At 34.5% G+C, this 22,072-nt stretch overlaps 1 protein-coding gene across 1 annotated transcript in view; it reads right to left on the bottom strand.

Moving 5' to 3' along the window:
* Positions 1 to 17,586: 17,586 nt before the first annotated feature.
* The window catches only part of LOC136834177 (uncharacterized), a 41,330-nt gene continuing 36,844 nt past the window's right edge, over positions 17,587 to 22,072 (bottom strand). Inside the window, 2 exon segments of the mRNA XM_067096444.1 lie at positions 17,587 to 18,933; positions 20,140 to 20,235. Coding sequence (XP_066952545.1) covers positions 18,771 to 18,933; positions 20,140 to 20,235 — 259 coding nt within the window. The 3' untranslated portion in view covers positions 17,587 to 18,770.

Below are 22,072 nucleotides of genomic sequence, written 5' to 3' on the forward strand. Positions count from 1 at the left end.
ATGCTAATCTAACGAGAAAGGAAAAGGGTATATATATATATATATATATATATATATATATATATATATATATATATATATACATACATACATATATACATACATACATTCATACATACATATACATATTATATACACATACACGCATATGAATACATATACATGTATATATATATATGTATATATATATATATATATATATATATATATATATTATTATTGGAATATGTGTCTCTACGTATAAAATATATGTGGTGTGCGTACAATATGTTATATGTTTATATATGTTGAACGTACTTTCATTTTCAATAAAAATGTCTTGCAAAAGCTGGATTAGGAATATTGCACTCTGCACTGAATTATTTTCCAATGAATTACATACATTTCGACGCCTAGAAAGGAAACAATTCTTTCTGTTATAAGACGGTGCTCCCAGTGTACAAGAAGACAAGCGGACTCTCTCTCTCTCTCTCTCTCTCTCTCTCTCTCTCTCTCTCTCTCTCTCAAGCACAAGCGAATGCTGCTGCTGCTGCTGGTGGCATATTCACAGTGCCTTTCGCACAACATAACATAAGCAGCGGAAAGCAAATTTCTTCTTGTTCCTGAATATTTGAAGAGAGTGCCCGAATTGATGGCCTAAGAGGCGAGGCGAGACGGGAAGGGCCGACGAGTCATCGTCGGCGTCGCCGTCAACACAAAAGAATTGAAAGGACACGAGGAGGCAAATCTTCGACGCGTGTGAATGGTGTGTATGTGTGTATGTGTGTATGTGTGTGTGTGTGTGTGTTCTCCGCCTCTCGCTCTTTTCATCTCCTCTGGAATGCATTGTGTTCGAGTTCAGCTCTTATCCAGAAGAAGAGGAAATAGGAATTCTTGGACAAATTTTCATGTTTGGCGGTATTCAAGGGTGGGCCGGGTGCGGACAAATTGGGTGGGGGAAATATAAGGTCGCGCTCATGCATTGTATTTTTGAAGAGTTTTTTTCGTTGTTTATGAAGTCGAGTTAATATATATTTTACAATAGCAGTTATAAAAATGTCTTCAGTGCCATGTTGATTTCTTTGCGGTAGATTTTTTTTATATATGAATTTAGCGTATGACGCTTGAGCATGTATATTTTTAGTCATTAAAAAAAAGGTCTTACGATGTATAAAATTACAGCTTATTATTTCTCTCTATGTCTCTTCTGTAAAATCGAAATATTTGTAGGTGTATAACGTGCTTATTAAAATTCTGTGCAGCGTAAGTTAAAGAAAAATAACGATTTCTTATGATAGCCTCAAAGCCATTATATTGTCTCACCTGCTAAGGTTATTTTTTTATCTTTTCGCAGTCATATGTCCACTACATTTTAAATGTAAACGTCATAGTAGTTAGCAAAGAACATTGTGATCAGCCTTTCGTTATTTCTTTCTTTCTTTCTTTCCTTTTTTGTATTCACAAGGATTGGAATTATCATAGAAATGTTCCGTCCTTTTCCGATGCCTTTGGGGGCTTTCTAGCAAACCACTGAACCACTATATCAGAATTCCGATTTCGGCAGCGTCACTTTTACGACCCGAAGTGAAGAGCTGAGTTTTGACCATTACTGCAGTCACCCCTGAGGCCTCCGTTTTCTTTAATGATTAGTTGGAGTCTGGGGAAATCTAGCTCGCAACCCTCGAAGTTCAGCCCAGCATTTATATTCGTTCATAACCACAACCCAGGAGGGCCAAGTTTCAAAGAATTTTGGTCATTTCCCTTTGCCTTTCGGCCCCCCTCTCCTCCCCTTTTTTTCTTCTCCAAAGGGAATGTCGATACATCGGACCCAAAAAGCATTTTGGAACGGGTACGATCTGCGGTGGAAAACAAGCCGATGATTTGCGCGCCGGATGTAGAATATTGACGTTTGTCTTCGTACATCTCGGATAAAATTTCAAAGTTTCTGCCGGGGAACTTACTTCTTCGCTGAGAAGGGCATAGGAATGGGCTCAATTTCATCTGTTCTTACCGCCGAGTCATAGGCCATGGCTTTTGCCAACATCTCCGGATAACTTGCCGCTTGTGTACTTTAAATATTTACATAATCATATTACCATTCCAGACTCGGAGATTCAATCCTTGTAACAACTGGCCTCTTTTTTTTTTTTTTTTTTTTTTTTTTTGCCCGCGCTTTGACATTTTCCCGCAGGCGATAAAAATAAAACGTCCTAAGCCGAAGGAAAGAAAGAAATGTAATTGGTTTACATTTCAAATTATGTTTGTTTTGGTTCAGACACTTGGATCGGCTTTAGTTTTCGCGGAGGAGCGGATTTTAAGTCGAAACGCTGGAGTGCATTTACTCTGCTTTAGAAGATGTGTGCGTGATGGGGTTTTTGAGCGATGCATTTTGAGTTGGGATCTAGGAATCCTGCACTGTCTTCTTCGATATGTTCAAAGTTTTAGCTGATATTGTAATTGACGCACAACCATAGTTTTAAACGATTTTCAGAACCATTTGTCATTATCACCTTCATGTCATTATCACATAACCTCATAACGATTGTCCCCCAGTTTGATTGATAGTGTTCCAGCTCTTTAAAAATAATTTACTAGGAAATGATAAGATGATATATATGGATAGAAATTTTCCCCTTTCAGGTGGTAAAGTGACAACTATTAAACGTAAACTCTATAGATGATGCTAATAAACCTGCATTGTATTTTCAGTTCCTGTCCTATTAATATGTATCTAACACTCAGTATTGAAGCCTTGCATAGTTAAATGGAGAAGAATTAGATAGCTGGTCCGTTGGTATAGTGGTTAATGTCGTGGCCTACCACTCAGAGTCGCGGGTTAGCGTCTTCCCCATGGCGATGAAAATCACTGGCTCTTTATCATGATCAGTTACTGCTTCCAAAGAATGTTGGTTTCTGCGGTGGGAGGTTGAACTGACATTCTTTGGAAGTTTAAATCTAAAGGTCCTTGTGTGCTTGTTCAATGTGACTAGGTTTCATCTATAATAATAATAATAATAATAATAATAATAATAATAATAATAATAATAATAATAATAATAATAATAATAATAAATAAGAGGTTTGTAGGTAAACGAAAGAAATCCCATTTTGTAACATAAATTTAATTTTTGGTGAATCAGGCAACAGCCTTATTGCCAGCCATGCAATTAAGATCGTAGACTTATAGCAAACCATATTTTGTTCAATATATTTTTATCCCAAAAAGTTTCTTTCTTTGACTGAAGTTCCCTGCATGTAGCAAACTCGTCATCAGCAAACATTTCTTACATTCTGCCTTTAGCAACTTAACGAAATACGTTTACGACTGCAGGTAACTTTTGAGCCGGTTTCCTTGTGTTATTTGTAGTGCGTGATGTCTAGTGTGTTAACACTGAATTCCAACTCGAAATTATTGTAAACAGGGGTGAGTTTGTTAGACGTATTAAGCAGTGAGAACCTGCGGCCATAGCTTAGGAAAGACGTATCCCTGAATATTTGAAGCATTTATAACCTTATTTGTCTTTCCAACTTGACCTGACGTTCAGTATCAGCCTTTTTCATCCCCTTCGAGGTACTTAAAAAGCATTTTTTTATATACATCGTATTGTCAGACGTGTTCTTTTTATGTTTATCGGTATCATTCTAGTTTTGAATAGGCCGTTATTTTTTAATAGAAAACAAATAGAATTACGAAAAAATGTTAGAACAAGGTTAAGTCATATTCCTATAATCGCTGTACACGAAAACCTTCAATATCCTCCACAATAATAGGAAGGTTATCTTGGAGAAAAATACATTATTATTACGACTGAGTAACGTATGAATTATTATTATTATTATTATTATTATTATTATTATTATTATTATTATTATTATTATTATTATTATCAGCTTGTACAAATTCTTGCGGAACAATCTCAAAGTTTCGTTGAAAGAGTAAAGATAAAAACAGAATATCTAAAAATTAGGATTGAAATAATAAAGAATCAATACAAGACCATTAATACATGTATTTATAAAAAAAAACTAGAAATAAGTAAAATGAAACACTGTTGAATTCAATCTTAAACTAGGAAGTTTCAGCACTCATGGTGAATACGCATGATTTTTTTAGACACTGCTCATTTTTATTATCAACTGACGGGTCTTGTTATCAGTTTGCTCAAAAAATTAGTCTAAGTAAAGAACTGGTACCTAGGGAAGCAATCATAAAGCCAAGATAAGCTCTAAGACACACAAGGTTAATCATGTCGCTTTTTTTACACATATATTCGGCCAAGATCAAAATTATTTGCCATTGCATAAAGTAATCACTTGTGGGGCCTACGTACAAGCCCGCGATTTTCTGAGAATTTTATAGATTCCGAATATTATCTTTTCTTGTATCTAACGTCAGCGGAGCTCTTGACGAAATGCGATAATCGTGTTCGCTTCAGTTCCTCCGTCTTAGGTCAACAAACAGGACCTTCCGGTTAAATTTATGAGATGGAATGGACAGTTCACCTTCAAGGCTTTTTGCGTCGGGTAAACGTAAAAGAAAGTATAATATTAATAAAAGAGCCCTTATTGTAGCGTCAAAGTCACTTTTATAATTTCGTGTTTCCTCTAAAAAATTAAACTTATTTTTAATCGTGTATAATACTGTTTTTATTTAGTTGGTGCAATCAAGACCATTAATTTTGAGAGCAGACGCCACAGAATAGATTGACCGGTGTTGAAAAAAAAGAGAAGGAAAAGAATGCTATAATTATATGAAAACAAACAGGTAAATGTCTGCTTGCTTTAGCGCCACTATAGGGCACTGAGTCCTTTCAAAGTCGTGTTACGCAATCTATCAAACTTCTGAGCATCGACATCAGTCGTACAATCAGGGTAACGGTTCCATTCTTTACTGTTCCACTCTTTAATAACAGCAAGACTGAATGGCTTAGAGAGACCTCTGTTCATGGGCAACGAGAAAATAAAATGACCTTAGAAGGTTTTATCACATCGTTAGGTGGTTGTTTAAATCTCAATTACCATGGGAAAGGGGCGGGGAGGAGAGAAAGCCACCACCTAGAGCAACCTTGTCTGAAAGATAGAGATCCTGGGAGACGGCTCTTGATACCAAGACAGAACAATATTTCGATAGTGACAGAAAATTGGAGTCTAAAGTAAGTATTGTCAGATTTTGAGAACATAAAGTTCAGTGTTGCCTATGCAACGTGATTCATGAAGTGGGAGATCAGGTAAACAGTAATCTTACCAGAGACTATTCGACTTCCCAGTAAGACTGCGTACTGATTCGTACCCAATCTATTGATATCAGATCCTTAGCTAGTTGTCTGAGATATAAAATCTTCAAGTAATTTCCACTAGTGTGATTTATGATTTAGACCATCTTTGGTAGAACCATTGTTTTGCTAGCTTTATCATTATTAATATGTGAGCTACTCACCTCTGTGATTGCCAGGATTCTTCGTCCCCTGTGGGGGTTACGATATCAAGCTCATCCAAACCACATCTCTGGGAAAGGCTTCCGGCATTGTTGTGAATTACAATTGGTAATCAGAAGCATCTTTGCCCCATATTACAGTATAGTGACACAATTTATTTTGTCTTTCATTATTTGTTCACGCACGCATGGTTGTATGTCAGTAGCTCACTTTTGTTTTAGTAACAGTGTAATATGTTGCCATATTGCCATGTAGTGTAGTGTGTGTATATATATATACATATATATATATATATATATATATATATATATATATATATATATATATATATATATATATATATATATATATATATATATATATATATATATATATATATATACTAATATATATATAGATAAATAGATAGGTATAGATATATGAAGGGATTGGAAATTTTTATTTTGCAGGTTCCTTGTTCAATGTAGAATTGCTGTATATTATAGAAATAATGTACAGTCAATGTGTTCTTCACCGTTGCGCAGACGTGGCTTAATATATATCTGTCTACCCGCTTTTCCTTCCTCCACTGCATCCATCTATATGTAAATTAAGTGGATCTATCTGTATGCTACCTTAGCTAAAGCTTCAAAGAGGAGCTGGACGTACCCACACGGCGCGGCTGAAGATGAGAATTAAGGGGAAACGAAACGGAGACGAGAGGATGAAGTAAGAAGATTAACGCTCGAGGAGGAGGAGGAGGACGAGGAGGTGGAGGAGGAGGAAGTCGTGAGAGCCATTGCGGCCATGCCTTGGACTTGATAAACAATTCAATCACCCTTCCACGATCTCATTTTCTGCATTCCCTAAACCTGTCCCCCTCTCCCTTCTCCCCTCTCTTCATTCTCCTCTTCCTCCTCCTCCTCCTCCTCCCATTTTCCTCCTCCTTATCGTCCTTCTCCTCACTCACTCATTCCATTGTGTATTTTGTATCTAGCTTTGTTGCGAGTTGAAGGAAGGAAAAGTGATGGAAGGCAGGAATGTTGGAATTCTTTACGGCATCTGTTTGTGTAAGCTCCCCTGAGTGTTTGTGTAACTGAGTATGGTTGTTTCAGCCTGGAGTGCCTTACGCAAGCACAGGTATGCAGATAAATGGGGATTTGTACTCGAGAAGAATTTAAAGAATTGTTTCCAGGAATTACTTGCGAGACGTACGGGGTGAAAAGGTAAAACTGTATTTGTTTAGGGTGTCTCACATCTACAGTATAGCCAGCGAATTTGTCATCTTGATTATGATTGGGAATATCTTATTAAGATTAGATTTTTATTCAAATTAGCGATAAGTTTTCATTTTGGAGTTAAAGAGACTTTGAATAATTCGAATTTACTTTTGCTGCTGAGAGAATACAAGTTCTCAAGATAATAATATACAGCAGTGCAATATACTGTATATAGCTTGATAGCAAATATGTTCATGTATACATCAGTATAACTCATTTAATTCAGATATCGTTGGTGTATAATTCTCATAGCTGCTTAGTATTCATAACTGTTCAGTTCATATAAACAGAAGGAGAAGTGTCCTTTCCTCGCAATAAATATACAAATGAAGGCATTCGTAATAAACGAAACTGTTTACTTACAAAATAATGAATCCGGAATAGGTTCTGCTGTGGGGTAGAGAAGGTTTTGGAGTGGATCATTGTTCAGTAGGCGAAAGGTGAGTTGGCATTAGACATTGAACAACTGTAAATGTTTCCAAAACTATTCTTAATGTATCAGTTTCTTGCTGTTGTCTGGAGGGATAAAATACTTCCAGTTACCTACACTGTATTTTTGTTTGTATTACATTGCTATATTTTTGAGTTCTCGGAAGGATATGTGTATTTGTAGCATTTACTTCGTGAATTTCACTTTTGTGTGTACTTTGTTTGCTAATGTATGCGGAAATTTATATTTGCACAGACTTAGAGATACGCAATTATACTGTGGATCATAGGCCTGCTTTTGCAGGGCTTTATTAAAGAAATTCTCCACGGCCATTGACAGTTCAGTATTAGTATTTTGAATACGATTGATAGGAATTAATTTTTGTATTCGGTATATATTCCTGTTTCCTGGTGTTTTGATTGTTTATCTATTATATATATAGCAAATTTTTTCATTCTTTGTATATATTCCTGTATCCTGATTTTTAATTGTTTACTTATTCTATTTTCACTTCTATAAAATATGTTGCCCGAGTGTCAGATTTCTGAATATTTCTTTTCTCATTTTTTAAAAGCTGAGTATAGAAGCTTAACATCGGATTGTTCCCAGGAATGTGAAATCCATACTGTATACTTAGAACATTTGTAATGTGAAATTGCTCGGGCAACTACTTTGCAACAATAGCTTTAATGCCCTTAATTTTCTCGTCAAAAGATCAGGGTTACACTCACGCAATGCACGCACTCTCATTGATCGTAAACCAGAGTTCTTTTATGTGTGCGCTTTTAATGTAAATAATGCTTACGGCAATAAAGTATGGGTTGCTTATTTTCGCGTCATATATATGGTCATTACAGACTTTACCTCATATTGGTGTAGAGGGAAGTAAACTTCCCACTCAAGAAATTACGCGTTGCTGGGGTAAATATAAATTTCTCTTTAGTTCTTGATACATAGGGACTTGAGGATTCATAGTGTTTAATACATAGAGAGTTGAAGATTAATTGTTCTTGATACATAGGAAGTTGAAGATTCATAGGTCTCAATACATAGGAAGTTTAAGACTCATAGTTCTTAACACAGGAAGTTGAAAATTCATGTCTTGATACATAGGAAGTTGAAGATTCTTAGTTCTTAATACATAGGGAGTTGAAAATTCATATTTCTTGATACGAAGGAAGTTGAAGATTCATAGTGCTTAATACATAGAAAGTTAAAGATTTATATTTCTTGGTACACAGGAAATTGAAGAGTCCTAGTTCTTGATGTATAGGAAGTTAAAGATTCATATCTTTTATTCAGCGATAGGCAAGATGTTTTTATTATGTCATTTATCATTAAAAAGTACCAAGAAAACAAACAGCAATAGTAACAGTAATTATGGTAATCGGTATATGAAAGATATACCTAATCTAGAACTTAGCATATATTTATTTTTCTCTAACCAAAGCAAAAAGTGTTAGTAAATGGACAAGTTTGAATTGAGACCAACTCGCAAAGCTGTGCATTGGTATTGGGCAAACAAGCACAATGTATTTTTGAAATTCTTCGAAAAATTTCACGGGCAGTTGAAAAGAAAGAAAGTTGTAATACTTTATCCTGTGGGTGGGTAGCGTATAAAAATTCACTTAGTTTAAAAAGATTACCAAACAAAAATAATGGGCAGAGTCATGCATTCTGTATTCATGGTTGCTTTAGTGCTTGTTTTATCACTAGTAATCAGTTCGTGCTACTCGATTTGCCGAGCATCTGAATCTCTTCGGTCTGTTGATATGCCACATTACCACAAAGCCAGCAATGGAAGGCTACTATTATGGCCAGCCCTATGGGAGCTGATATTCAGCTGAGTGGTCTGATTAAACTATTTAATAATAGTAATCCTGATACTACTAGTATAATACTATATGGAAACGCGTATGCAACATTCTCTAGTCTTTGTTCTGAATGATCTTTTAGTGTACTCATTTATGTGTCTCATTGTTTATTCTCTACAATTTTTCGTAATCCTTTTTAGTGTGAGTATTCTGTTCTAGAAAGTTTCATCTGCTAGAAATGGCCGTTTAGGCTTCTTCCATATGAATTTATATATATATATATATATATATATATATATATATATATATATATATATATATATATATATATATATATATATATATATATATAATTGTTTACAAATCTGTGATCTCTGCGAGTGTGTTATTTTTTAGGTTGGGCATGCGTGGGTGGGACGGTCAGCTCACCGAGTCACTTCTGTTTTCTTTTACTCTTATTTGATTATATTTTTCACAGGACACAAAATTTACAAAATTACAGGGGAGGATTCTTTTTTTTTAGTGGTTTATAGTTGAAGAATGGATGAAGGAAGAATTGAAAGATATTTGTATGCTATAATACATTAATATATATATATATATATATATATATATATATATATATATATATATATATGTGTGTGTGTGTGTGTATATATATATATATATTATATATATATATATATATATATATATATATATATATATATATATATATATATTTATATATGTGTGTATACATATATATGTGTATACACACACGCACATATATATATGTATGTATGTATGTATGTATGCATGCATGCATGCATATTTTCTTTTTGCATTTTTTTAAACTACCAGAATTACCAGGTTAAGTATGCTATTTACACTTGTTTATAGAAGTTTGAATATGAAGGCGCGGAATATATATGCAACCTACGATTTGGTTGATGCGGTTTGAGCGTGTAAGCAATGCTGCAGCCTAAAACAACGAACGAGATGGTAAGGCTCTTATGATATCGCAATGAAACACCAGCTAATTAAGCCCTTAGCCGAGGCCGCGTCTATTAATCCCAAATGAAATTACAAATGAGAGAGAGAGAGAGAGATCCATCTTAGAGAGATCCATCTTTACCATCGTCTGCCAATTTACTGCAAAGGTCTTCGTGCATAACAACAGGGAGCCCGGGTCAGAAGCGAGGGGGGAGGGGTGGGGGGAAGAGGCGGACAGGAGTTTGGGAGTCTATTTACCTCGACCGTCCTTCCTGCGATACTAGTTTTGCATACATTGACCTCAGCTTTGATCCCACCGGCAATTTGCATATCAAGGTTATAATCGTTAAGCCTCAGAGAGGCCTCTCTCTCTCTCTCTCTCTCTCTCTCTCTCTCTCTCTCTCTCTCAAACCCCTCCTGATGCGTAAAGCTATTTTCTAGCCTGCACACCGCCATGTATAGCCTACATGACTGCCAAACAAGCCTGTAATTTAGCATCAGGAGGGGCGAGCGGCCGCCAGCAAGTGGTGATAGCGGTGCTAAGCATATAATATCAGTCATTTGCACATTCAGGTGAATTCTTCTACCTGGCATTTAAGTCAGACTCCCAAAACACTGTGTGTGAGTTAAGCAATACATTTGCTTTAATGTACTTTTGGCCCTTCGTCCATGAAAATTCTCTTAATGAAGGGTATAAATTGCGTGGATTTTATTTCTTACCTTTTTTTAATTGCTTGCATGTATGTTTTGGCAATCCTGAAACGATTAGCATGCATTTGCTTTTGCGCGCGAAAATGAACTCGTGCCTTTGCTGAAGGTGTTCAAGTAACCTCATTTGCATACGTTTTAGCCTTTGTGTGTGTGTATGTTTATGTGTGTGTGTGTTTATGTGTGGGTGTGTGTACGTGTACGTTATGATGCGTAATGTTATGCATAAATGCATGACTTTCTTTGTTAGGTGCAAACCAGGTTTTTGTTTATGCAGATGAAGAGTGAGATTTTAGCATTTTTATCGTAAATATTGGTATAAAAATTCAATTCTCCTCTGTATTTCTTGTAACGTTAACCAGGTATCCTCAAATTATGTGACAAGTGCTGGATATATGTAGTTGTAATTAATGCAGAGTAACCTTTTATTCTAGTGCCATAGTGCATATGGTTGTTTTTTTTTTTTCATAGCATATTAAGATTATCGTGAAATGACTGCAGGTCCCGATATCAAATTATAGCCATTTACAGTTAATGGAACCGAAGAGGTTCCCGTCTCTCACATGCTCTCTGTAGAATTGTTGGTGCATTACAATAGGGAAACCATTATTTATATCTTTTATTCAGTTGTGAGGTGACAAGAACTTACGATTTTAAATATACACCAGAGAACACCCCCAAGATGCTGTTGGAAGCTATGAAAATAAACGTCCATATTTTTTATACAAGACATAGTGACACTTCATAGATTTTGCCAAACTAATTTTCTAGTCTTTCAAAACTTTACAAGATAATTTCCAAAGATACATTTGATTAAAAAAAACAAAAAAAAATTGAAACTCGAAGTGCTGAGTATTAATTCCACGTGAATTTTGTATTATATCAGTAGGAGAAATAACTTTTCTAAGGCACGCCCTCGTAAGTAAATAGTTTATATATATATATATATATATATATATATATATATATATATATATATATATATATATATATATATATATAATTTCTTGTAAATTAAGAACAGTTTTATTTTAATTTTCTATGATATCTTCATGAAAAGAAGTTTTTTTTTTACTTGTTAGATTACTTTGCTTTTTGCCTTATTCGTAATACTTGTTTAAATCACGCAACATTCTAAAATTTGAAATAATTGTATTTGCTTCTGAGTGCTATTAAAATGTTTTCTTAGATTTTAATATTGTGAAATGATTCTAAAAGATTATACCAATGTGAACCATTAATTTTGTTGTAGATTTGTGATCACACGCTTCTTTACTGTTAAAGTTACATTCTTTGTAACCATATTATAGTATATTGCATCCCTGCAATCATTCTTGATTAGCAATCCAGAACACCTGGCAAACGGTGTAAAATTTCAGTAAGAACCCGACATCTAATTATTCATACCTTTACAAATTTGCCAAGAAAACTTGTGGTTCACCACCCAACAAGTTTTTCACAAAGACTGGGAGAAAAGTTCTGAAAGGTCTGCAATAAATAATTCGCGTTAGCCAAGGGGAGTAAATTATTAAAGGTTTTAAATTGTTTGATTTTGGAATTTTCGCATGTGTTATTTCAGAGTTCATTACATTTTTTCCAACTTCTAGCAATAATGTAGTCTCGTTGGAAGATTCGGTAGAGTTCTCGGCTAGCACTCTGCTAGGCGCTAGTTCGAGTCTTCGGCCGGCCAATGAAGAATTAGAGGAATTTATTTCTGGGGATAGAAATTCATTTCTCGATATAATGTGGTTCGGATTCCACAATAAGCTGTAGGTCCCGTTGCCAGGTAACCAGTTGGTTCTTAGCCACGTAAAATAAGTCTAATCCTTCGGGCCAGCCCTAGGAGAGCTGTTAATCAGCTCAGTGGTCTGATTAAACTAAGGTATACTTAAAAAACTTTTTTATGGTGATGCTTATTTGGCGAAATGTGTCGTGCAATTCTCGTAGAATTTCAGAGATCTTATTTATATATTTATTTTTTTTATAAGAAACCAACAATGCAGCAGGTCATCATTCCGTGTTAGCTGGATAAAACCATCAGTACCCTAAAACCAAGCGTCCCGCTTATCTTAGGCTTTCATCTAATTCAGATAATTATTACTTATTTTAATTATTATTTCAAATAATTACTACGACTGGTAGACAACAGTGGGGACTACTCTCCGAATAATCCGAGGTCACGTACTGTTGTTGTTGTTAACGCGTTTAATTTTTAAATTATTTATTCTCCTTCTGTACGAGGTATAGCAACTGTTATATTAAAAATTCACACGTTCCGTTCTACGATGGTAATTTATTAAATATATATATTTTTTTGTGATGTTTGCTTACTGCGTAATCTGGCAAATCAGGAGTAGGTTATTATTCATGAACGAAATTCAGCCGAAATCTCTCCTGACTTCATCGTCTCGTGTTTGAGTTTGATACTTTTCCATAAGCTAAACGGCCCAATGCTAATTAAGCCAGTACCAAGCATTAGTGCATATTTCTGAATTGATTTGTATTATATATATATATATATATATATATATATATATATATATATATATATATATATATGTGTGTGTGTGTGTGTGTGTGTGTATTATTATTATTGTGTGTGGTGTGTGTGTGTGTGTATATATGTATATATATATATATATATATAAATATATATATATATATATATATATATATATATATATATATATATATATATATATATATATATATACTGTATATACAAAACAAGCACTAAGCTTTTATGATATATATGAATATATATTCATATATATGCATATATAATATTTACTGTTATAGCAGAATTCCATCTAATAAAGGTTGGCCATAAAGCATGAAAAGGGTTAGATTATACAATGCTGTTTTTTTTAAACTACTTATTCCCTCAACGGACGAGTAATGGATCAAGCGGCACAGATCAGTGGTATTTATTAAGCTGAAGGAATGTTCCAGAAGTCGGCCATTACGTCACTCGTGTTGAAAGCTTCTTCATAATCCTGTTTACCGCTAGCTGGAGGAAGATTTTGTCAACCAGATCTGAATCCCAGGCGCCTTTTGAGAAGTTCGTCGCATTTCTTTGTGTGATCAGTGCTGATTCTACAGTAACATCTGGCTTTTGCACCGATTGCTGCTATAAAGTATACATGACATGTTCCAATAAGAATTAGAATCATCGAAAAAAATTGGGGTATGTCACGCATAATTTATAGCAGAAATTGTCGGTGCAAAGGCCAGATGGTAGAATCAGCACTGGTAATCGAAGAAATTCGATGTATCTCTCAAAAGGAACATGGGATTCACATCTGATTGTTAAAATCTGCTTCCAGCCAGTGGTAAACAGGATCATGAAGAAGTTTTCAACAGGAGTGACGTAGTGGCCGATTTCTCGAACATTCCTTCAGCTGTGTAAATATTACTGATCTGTACTTCAAAATCCATTACGTGTCCGTTGAAAGAAATAGTAGTTACCGAAATATAACGCTGTAAAATGAACCTCTTGCGCGTTGTTATGGGCAACTTTTATTATATTTATATATATATATATATATATATATATATATATATATATATATATATATATATATATATATATATATATATATATATATATATATACATGTGTGTATGTATGTCTGTATGTTTGTTTGTATGTATATATATGTATATATATGTATGTGTGTTTGTATGTATGTGTGTGTTGTGCGTTTATGACAATGTGTATCGATATTTTTTTTTGTGTAGTTAATATAGCCTATGGGTAACAAACTTCTCCTTTAGAGAGACTGGTGTCCTGCGCTTCCAGCCTTCTCACCACTGACCCCTGAATATTCTCCGCAGAATAAAAGCACCCTAGCCTTCGCTTCCTGACGGTACGTAACGTCTCTTGAGCCGGGACTTTCGGAGTGGATCCTCTTTCATATTTCAGTTATTCTCACTTAGAAAAACAATTTTTCATCTAATTATTAAGTGTCAAGGTTAGCCACGGACAAATTAAACGTGTTGTACTCCAAGAAGAAAGCAAATATTGACATTCTCTCTCTCTCTCTCTCTCTCTCTCTCTCTCTCTCTCTCTCTCTCTCTCTGCCCCGATGGTAGTGTTTTTTGTTCGCAAAAGACAAAAGCCAAAACGCTAATGATAAGACGGCTGATATGTTAATTCCAGTCTGACCCCAGGGTTAGGTCTAATAACCTGTCTCTTGTAGAACCAGACGTCCCAACCAGGTTCTCTTAAAAATAGCAGCGTCGGTTTCCTCATCAGGTAATCATGGGAAACTTAGCATAACGCGATACCACTCTCTCTCTCTCTCTCTCTCTCTCTCTCTCCTACAAGAAAAAAAAATCCGTTGAATTTTAATTTGTTGAAATTTACAAGTCTAGGGACTTTTTCTTAAGCATTTTTATTCATTTAAATTTAACGTAAAAAATTCAGCGTAGGAATTTCCTCATATAATGAGCCTGAAGGGTTAGAAGTTTTTTCTTCCATGTTTTTGTTTGCATATTACATGTGCTCTTAGGTAATGAGGGTGAACATGTTTTTCATATTTATGACCTGTTTTGGATGTGATATAGAGAAGAGGAATTTGCTTTTATGTAGTTAACAAACTGCATTTTGTGATCGTCTGGTTATAAAAAACCCACAGGATTTCAGTGAAAAAACGAAATATTCGAAATAAACATTGGCATATTGTATACCCATTTCTGTTGGAGTATGAATATAAAAAAAGTATTTAGGCGTGCATATATTATCGCTGCACGCAGATTTACTTGAATATTTTCATTATTCATTATCAACTTCCTACAATTTACTTGCAGATCTTTTTGTGCGTACTTGATGACATGTTGTTCTAATATCTAAACGATATAATTTGCATACCGTAAGAATTTAAAGAACGACCGAAATCATGGTGAACATTCTTCAAATCTCTAGACTTCCTAACTCAGTATTGATTCCCACGAAAATGCAAACCACCTTCTCTTACAAAGGAAACATAATCCCAAGGTGGGAGGATTGCCCTGGGATCATCATACTACAAGAAAACATGTCTTAAACACGTCAGCAGCTTATCGCATACATGTCAATGACAAGTTGAAAACAAGTCAACGGCCAAAAGTGGAGAACGAAGCATTGGTAAATGTTGGATAATCGCATGAAGCACTGGTTAAGACTACCAGTAAGTCATTGACTTGTATTCAACTTTTTTGTGATGTGTGTGATGATTTGTCGACGTTTTACCCTTGAAAGGTTTTCATTTATGGACCGTGTGAAACGCTTCGAAAATTCGGCATTGGAGCCTTTTTGTTCATTTTTTATAGCTGTTATTTACTTCCCGATGTTCCTGAAATCTTCGCGTGATTTTTGTGTTAATGAAAGACTGGTAATAGTTTTATTTTTTGGCGGGGGGTGGGGGGGCGGTTAATCTTATTGTAGGTCTTTCACCATTTTAATTTGTGATAATATTACGTGAACAAATCTTAACTGTCGCGTAAAGTTATAACGTCCATGAAACAACGAACTGAGTAGGCTGTCCTTTATCCTTATATGTGCATTGCTTCTGCTACTAATACTACTAGTACCGTTTCTAGGGTTACTGTTGGCGCAGTTCTTGCTACTGCTGCTACAAATAATGATAATAATTGAATAATTATTTTTATGATAATGATTATGATAAGGATGATAAGGACCCTCGGAATAAATTTGGCAATAACTTATATAATATTTTCCGTGGAGAGAATGAAAATATCTAGACTGTACGTAGCCTATTCAGTGGGTCATAAAATAGTGGATTAAAGAGATTTATGCAAAATGGATATTGAGGACATATATGCATTAACTAGCTCATGGGATTACCGACCCCATGAATATATTATTACGGAGTCAAAATAAGAGAAAGAGTTGGGATTAACCTTATAAATAAAGCGGGAGAATGTAGAGTGCAGTTCCATTTGATTATAAAGGAAGCATATTGTCTGAAAGGATAACTGGCAGTATTAAGGACGTCGGAAGTGTACTGGCATTTAGTCTGCGTCACAGAAAAAATGTCTTCATTGGTTCTAATAATCCTTTTGGATTATAGTTTTTGTTTCATTTCTTCTCCCAATTTCGTATCATTATTAGTGAAATTTGGCCAAAAGAAAAAATGCAAATCTGTTCAGATAAAAATGTTCAAGAGTATCAGTAAACGCTTTTAATTGTTGGCAAAATGCGTCTTCGGCTTAGAATAAAAACAAAATCTTAATCTTGATATACACATCTATATTCAAATTTACATCTTCGACAGGATACTTTCCTCACGTTACGGCGCGTTCTTCGAAAAAGATTGCAATTATTTATTGTTAATGTCATTGACGATAATCATAAGATTTAGTGTGTATTCAAATCTCAAATGAAGCCCAGTAAACTCTATGCATATTTGACACCGCTGCAACTTCCGTATATTTCTCTTAGTCTCATGTAATTGATTCATCTGCGGTAATATTTTTCTCTGTTGGTGGAAGTCGTTGTACTGAGTGTTTGGCTGTTTGGTCATCTTAAGATGCCATGTTACGTCGTTTTATATAACGTAATGATCAAGTATCCGACTTGTCCCCTAAATATGGTGGTTGTCATAAACCCTTCGCCATGGCTGTCGACAATTTTTGGGCAGAAATTCCCTGATGAGCGTAATCAGTTTCGACTACGGCGAATATACTTGTGAAGTTCATATATGGTGAAGAAAAGAATGAAACAAATAACAAACGGAGATAGGAAATAGGCAAAATGTAAGCCTGAAGTGATTATGAGACGTTACCGCATTTGGTTTGCTCATATAGTAGAAATAAGTGAAATTAGTGTATTTTCTTTCGTGATTTACATATGGTATCGTCATGTCTGTGTGTATTTTATTGGCGTTATTTTATTACGGCATGCTGTGCGGTGAAAAGAAAAGTATTCTTTTATTTTAAGACATGTATTTTTGCTACAAAAATAAGATATATACAGTACGGTTAAAATAATTTTAGCAATAAATAAAATATCTAAAAGTCTAAAGCTATAAATTGGTAGCTGTATATTTCCCAACACTCTTCTTTTTGCTGTTTTCATTGAGTGCATACATTATTATTATTATTATTATTATTATTATTATTATTATTATTATTGTTATTATTTTAAAGCAAATGATAGCAATTAATCTGCTGAGTCAAAAGGGAGTAAGAGCGATAGAATCTTGGCAAATTGAAGAGCAGATGCATATTCCATGTCATTATGGGCCGTATCACAATATATTACCATAACCTTATATTTATAGTATTGGCACGAGAGTATTAGGTAGCTGTATAGTTAGTATATCTGCTTACTAAATGCACGTCAGTGTAAAACCTTGAGATGCGTTAATCACCTTTGAATTTCAAGAGACATTGAACACTATTAAGCAGCTAACAACACTGTCACGAAACATATGTTTATATTGTGTAAAAGCTATGGAGTTCACTGTACTGGCTTTATTTTATTTATAAGTTTTTACATTTCGAAGGTATTCAGAACTGCCGTAATTTTTTCACTTGAAATGCACATATATCATGTATGATGCTTTTTATCCAGCTTTGTTTATCAATCTTGCAGCAGACTATGCCATTTATATTTGTCTCTTATCCTTGTGTTCGTAACTCGATGGCACTCAAGTTGTTTTGAACTAACCATGATCAAAACTTTTATGAAGATAATCTCCTTTATCTAACCTTAAATAGGTTTTTCACTTACGGGATCCGGTGTAAAGAGTTTTAAAGCATTTAAACAGTCACAAATGATTTCAGTATTAAGCAAAAAAACACTCCCAAGTCTTCAGTATTTAAATACCCTTAAAATATTCGAACAGTTTTAAGCGTTCAACGTCTTAAAATATCTAAACAGTCTTCAGCATTTACACAGTCTTAAACTCTTTAATGTAATCTTCAAGCATTTTTACCGTCCAAGTGTTAAGCATTTAAACAGCCTTCAACTCTTAAAGCAAACTTAAAACATTTAAAGTGTCATAAAGAAAACAGTGTCCATCAGGACCTCAGCTAGCGCCCTATCAGTTACCAAGTATTTCCAATTTCCCCATCCTCATGGATTGAATTGATTTTACCTCAGTTCTTAACTTTTCGTCATTAAATGAATTAAGCATGAGAAAGTGGATGGGATAATAATGATTTATCGCCCGAAATCCTTCACGATAATGTTTGCGCAGGCAACCCTTTCGGCGCCTCCGTCAGGAGCGTGAATCACAACAGCCTTGTTGAGCACAGACCCTTCCCCGAGTAGCGGTAAGGATGCATCCGTCCAAAAGTATCTTCCTGCAGAAAGGTCGGTCCTCCTGAAAGTGGAACGAAAGATGAAATTCCAATTATTATCGGTAAATAGACTAAATGTATCTTAGCTATTCACAACCAGAGAGAGAGAGAGAGAGAGAGAGAATATCCCGTTGAATTATAGCTTATTTCTGGTTTGCAGTAGGAATTTAATTGGAATTACTTGGTAGTAAATAGAAGCTTTTCCATTTTTTTAAATTATCATTTACTTTAAATGGTGAGGTAAAAAGTATGTGTTGACTTAGATGGAAATCTACGGTAGAAGAGAATACATAAAATCCTCACAATGTGTGATTCCTGAAGTAAAGCATAAACTACGACCAATTCAGCGAGCCTGTCCCTGCGGAAGTGATTAAAACTCATATCGGCCTTAATTTTTTCCATTGCAGATTTTATGACTCACTAATTCTCTTTTTGTATGCCAAGTGCTCTGTAAACTAGAATCTGTGAAGTCACAAATGATTTTACATTTTTGCCTGTTTACAAAGGACAGTCACTCCGAAAAAAATATTCGACTTCAAAGAATAGCTGACTGTGTGAGTAACAGAACTGTAGAAGGGAGAGGTCGCTAGAACTTCATTGCGTAATAGTCCGTTAACATTCTTTTTCCCGGCATTTTATATCTTTCAAACAAAGGCTTTTCAGAATATATTTCACGGGGTTACCTTCAATATTGGCATGGGCTATCTGTAATTTTGATAGATCACACGTTTCAACTTTTTCATAGGTTTAGCGTAATTATTTCACTGGTTGTCTTTATTTCCTGGGTCGTTTTCAATTGGTTTCCTTTATTTAGAAAACCATTTTCTTTTTTGGTGCAGCATTCATCATGATTCTTCTTTGATTTGTTGCTTTTAATTTATGTTTTAGTTGTTTTTTGGGTCACGTTTATTTATTTACCTTTGTTTTCCTGAATTCATGTCCTAATTATTATTATCATTATTCATTTATTCATTACCCTGAATCTTGATATCGCCGCCGTGAATCTTTTATCTGTTGCTTAATAATTTCATATGCTAATTCTAATGACTACATGCGTTACTTAAATGAGTTTATACCCTCTTTCTGATGCTAGTTGTAAAACTTTCGTGCCTATTGATAATTTAATTTTTAATTCAGCATTCTTGGTGATTATTATTTCACTGCTGTTTTGCTCGCTAGTTTCTTAACGTATAAGTGAAGATTGACTGAAAGAGAAGTGGAATACTCACGAAGTTAGTGGTCCAGGTATTGTAACTGCTCCCCATTTGTTAGAAAGGTCGCCTACTTCATGAGCTTCTTTGGGTAATCTCGCATTGAACTTCTGCCTAAAACACAAGTAAGAAACTCATAAATACTGTAGTTTTTATTTCCTTGAAAACTACCATTGTTTGTGGTTCAAAGCTGTGTAGTTTAGAGACTAAGAAAGTAAATAAACCTCCAAGAGATGAGTATATATAATTTATACACACACACACACACACACACACACACACACACACACATATATATATATATATATATATATATATATATATATATATATATATATATATATATATATATATAGAGAGAGATATAGGAGAGAGAGAGAGAGAGAGAGAGAGAGAGAGAGAGAGAGAGAGAGAGAGAGAGAGAGAGAGACAAAATCACACGTTTTATTGGTACTGCCTTCAAAGATGCATTACATTTTTAGAACATATTTTCATTTTGTTTGTTCATTTAATGAAAGGAAATTATGCCTTATTTTCCGTACTTAAATCTTCTTCTTCGTCTTCTTCTTCTTCTTCTTCTTCTTCTTCTTCTTCTTCTTCTTTTAACGTGCTTTTTTCCCATTTTTGTATGGGGTAAGCACGATGCCTTCTTTTGAAGGACTTTTGATTTGGCTTTGGGGTAGACCGTAGTCTCGATCAGCTGCCGTACTTAAATAACTCCAATTAAATAACCTTTATCATGATAAAAAAAAAGTTGAAATGACTGAATTTCTAGTGACAGGTAATTCACATTGTAACAGACGAGGCGAGTTAGTCATGCCAGGAAAAAATCATTCCGACATTCTTTTTTTGTGCTGTATTTCGTAGTGTAAGGTCTCGATATTTCTATAAATGTCAGCGCTTGGAAAGGAGGGTAGGTTCTGAGACTCAAAAAGATATATTTAAAGCTGCTTCAGTTATATTGCTATATATATGTTGTGCTGTCTGTATTTCTGAAAGTTTTCACTAGGGAGTGTCATTACATTTGTAAAGGCTAATTTTGATTTTAAGCATTATATTCTTTGTGCTATTTGTGTTTCTTCCACCAGAAACTTATTTACTTTACAATATGATAGTTGAGGATGAGATTTACACCCGTAAATGACAGCTATTTCACGAAAAAGGAAAATGATAAAGTACTGTTACACATGCTGAAGTAGACTTGACTTTAAGAATTAAAAGTTGGCCAGGAGGAATAGATTAACTTTAATACATACAGCTCGTGAGAAGATCCAGTGTTTCTGCATCAGTTGGATCCGATACTTGAAAATGATACCTGATTATTCCATAAAAAAAAGAATTTTCACTTTTTTTTATTTTGTTAATTTTTTTAGATTTATTTTAGTGGGGTCGGCCGCAGTAGGGTAAGATGCGAGGACTTGTAGTTAATGTGTTAACTTTGAAAATAAAATGAAAAAGTTGTACGTGGCTTACATGAACCTGAAAAAAGCCTTTGATGAAATAGAAAAATAAAAAAATATAGCATTGTGGGGTCGGGGTTGGTGGGGTAAGGGATACACAATTATATGAGTAGAGAACAGTTATACGAATTAATTACCACATTATTTGAGCTCTATTTTGATTTATATTCTGTGAATAATGTGCGTACATTTTCAGTGTTAAGGAAAAACAAATTACAATTGGCCATCAAAAAGAAGTTTGATTTAATCGTTCCCTTATTTACGTGGTACATTAATTATGAAGATAATCAAAAGAACAAGGTTTATATTTATGGATATACGATACCTTTAAAAGAATTTTGCTTCCCATTTTATATACCGCTCTTTATTTTTTTGTAGGCTGAATTTCACATTTCCAGAATAAGGTCCTTTTTTTCAAACCTTGTCTTTACGATGAAATATACCATACAGTGCATTACTTATGTTTACCTCTGTCATCTTCAATTACGTTT

The sequence above is a fragment of the Macrobrachium rosenbergii genome, chromosome 53, assembly GCF_040412425.1.
Source record: "Macrobrachium rosenbergii isolate ZJJX-2024 chromosome 53, ASM4041242v1, whole genome shotgun sequence".
Classification (NCBI taxonomy): Eukaryota; Metazoa; Arthropoda; class Malacostraca; order Decapoda; family Palaemonidae; genus Macrobrachium; species Macrobrachium rosenbergii.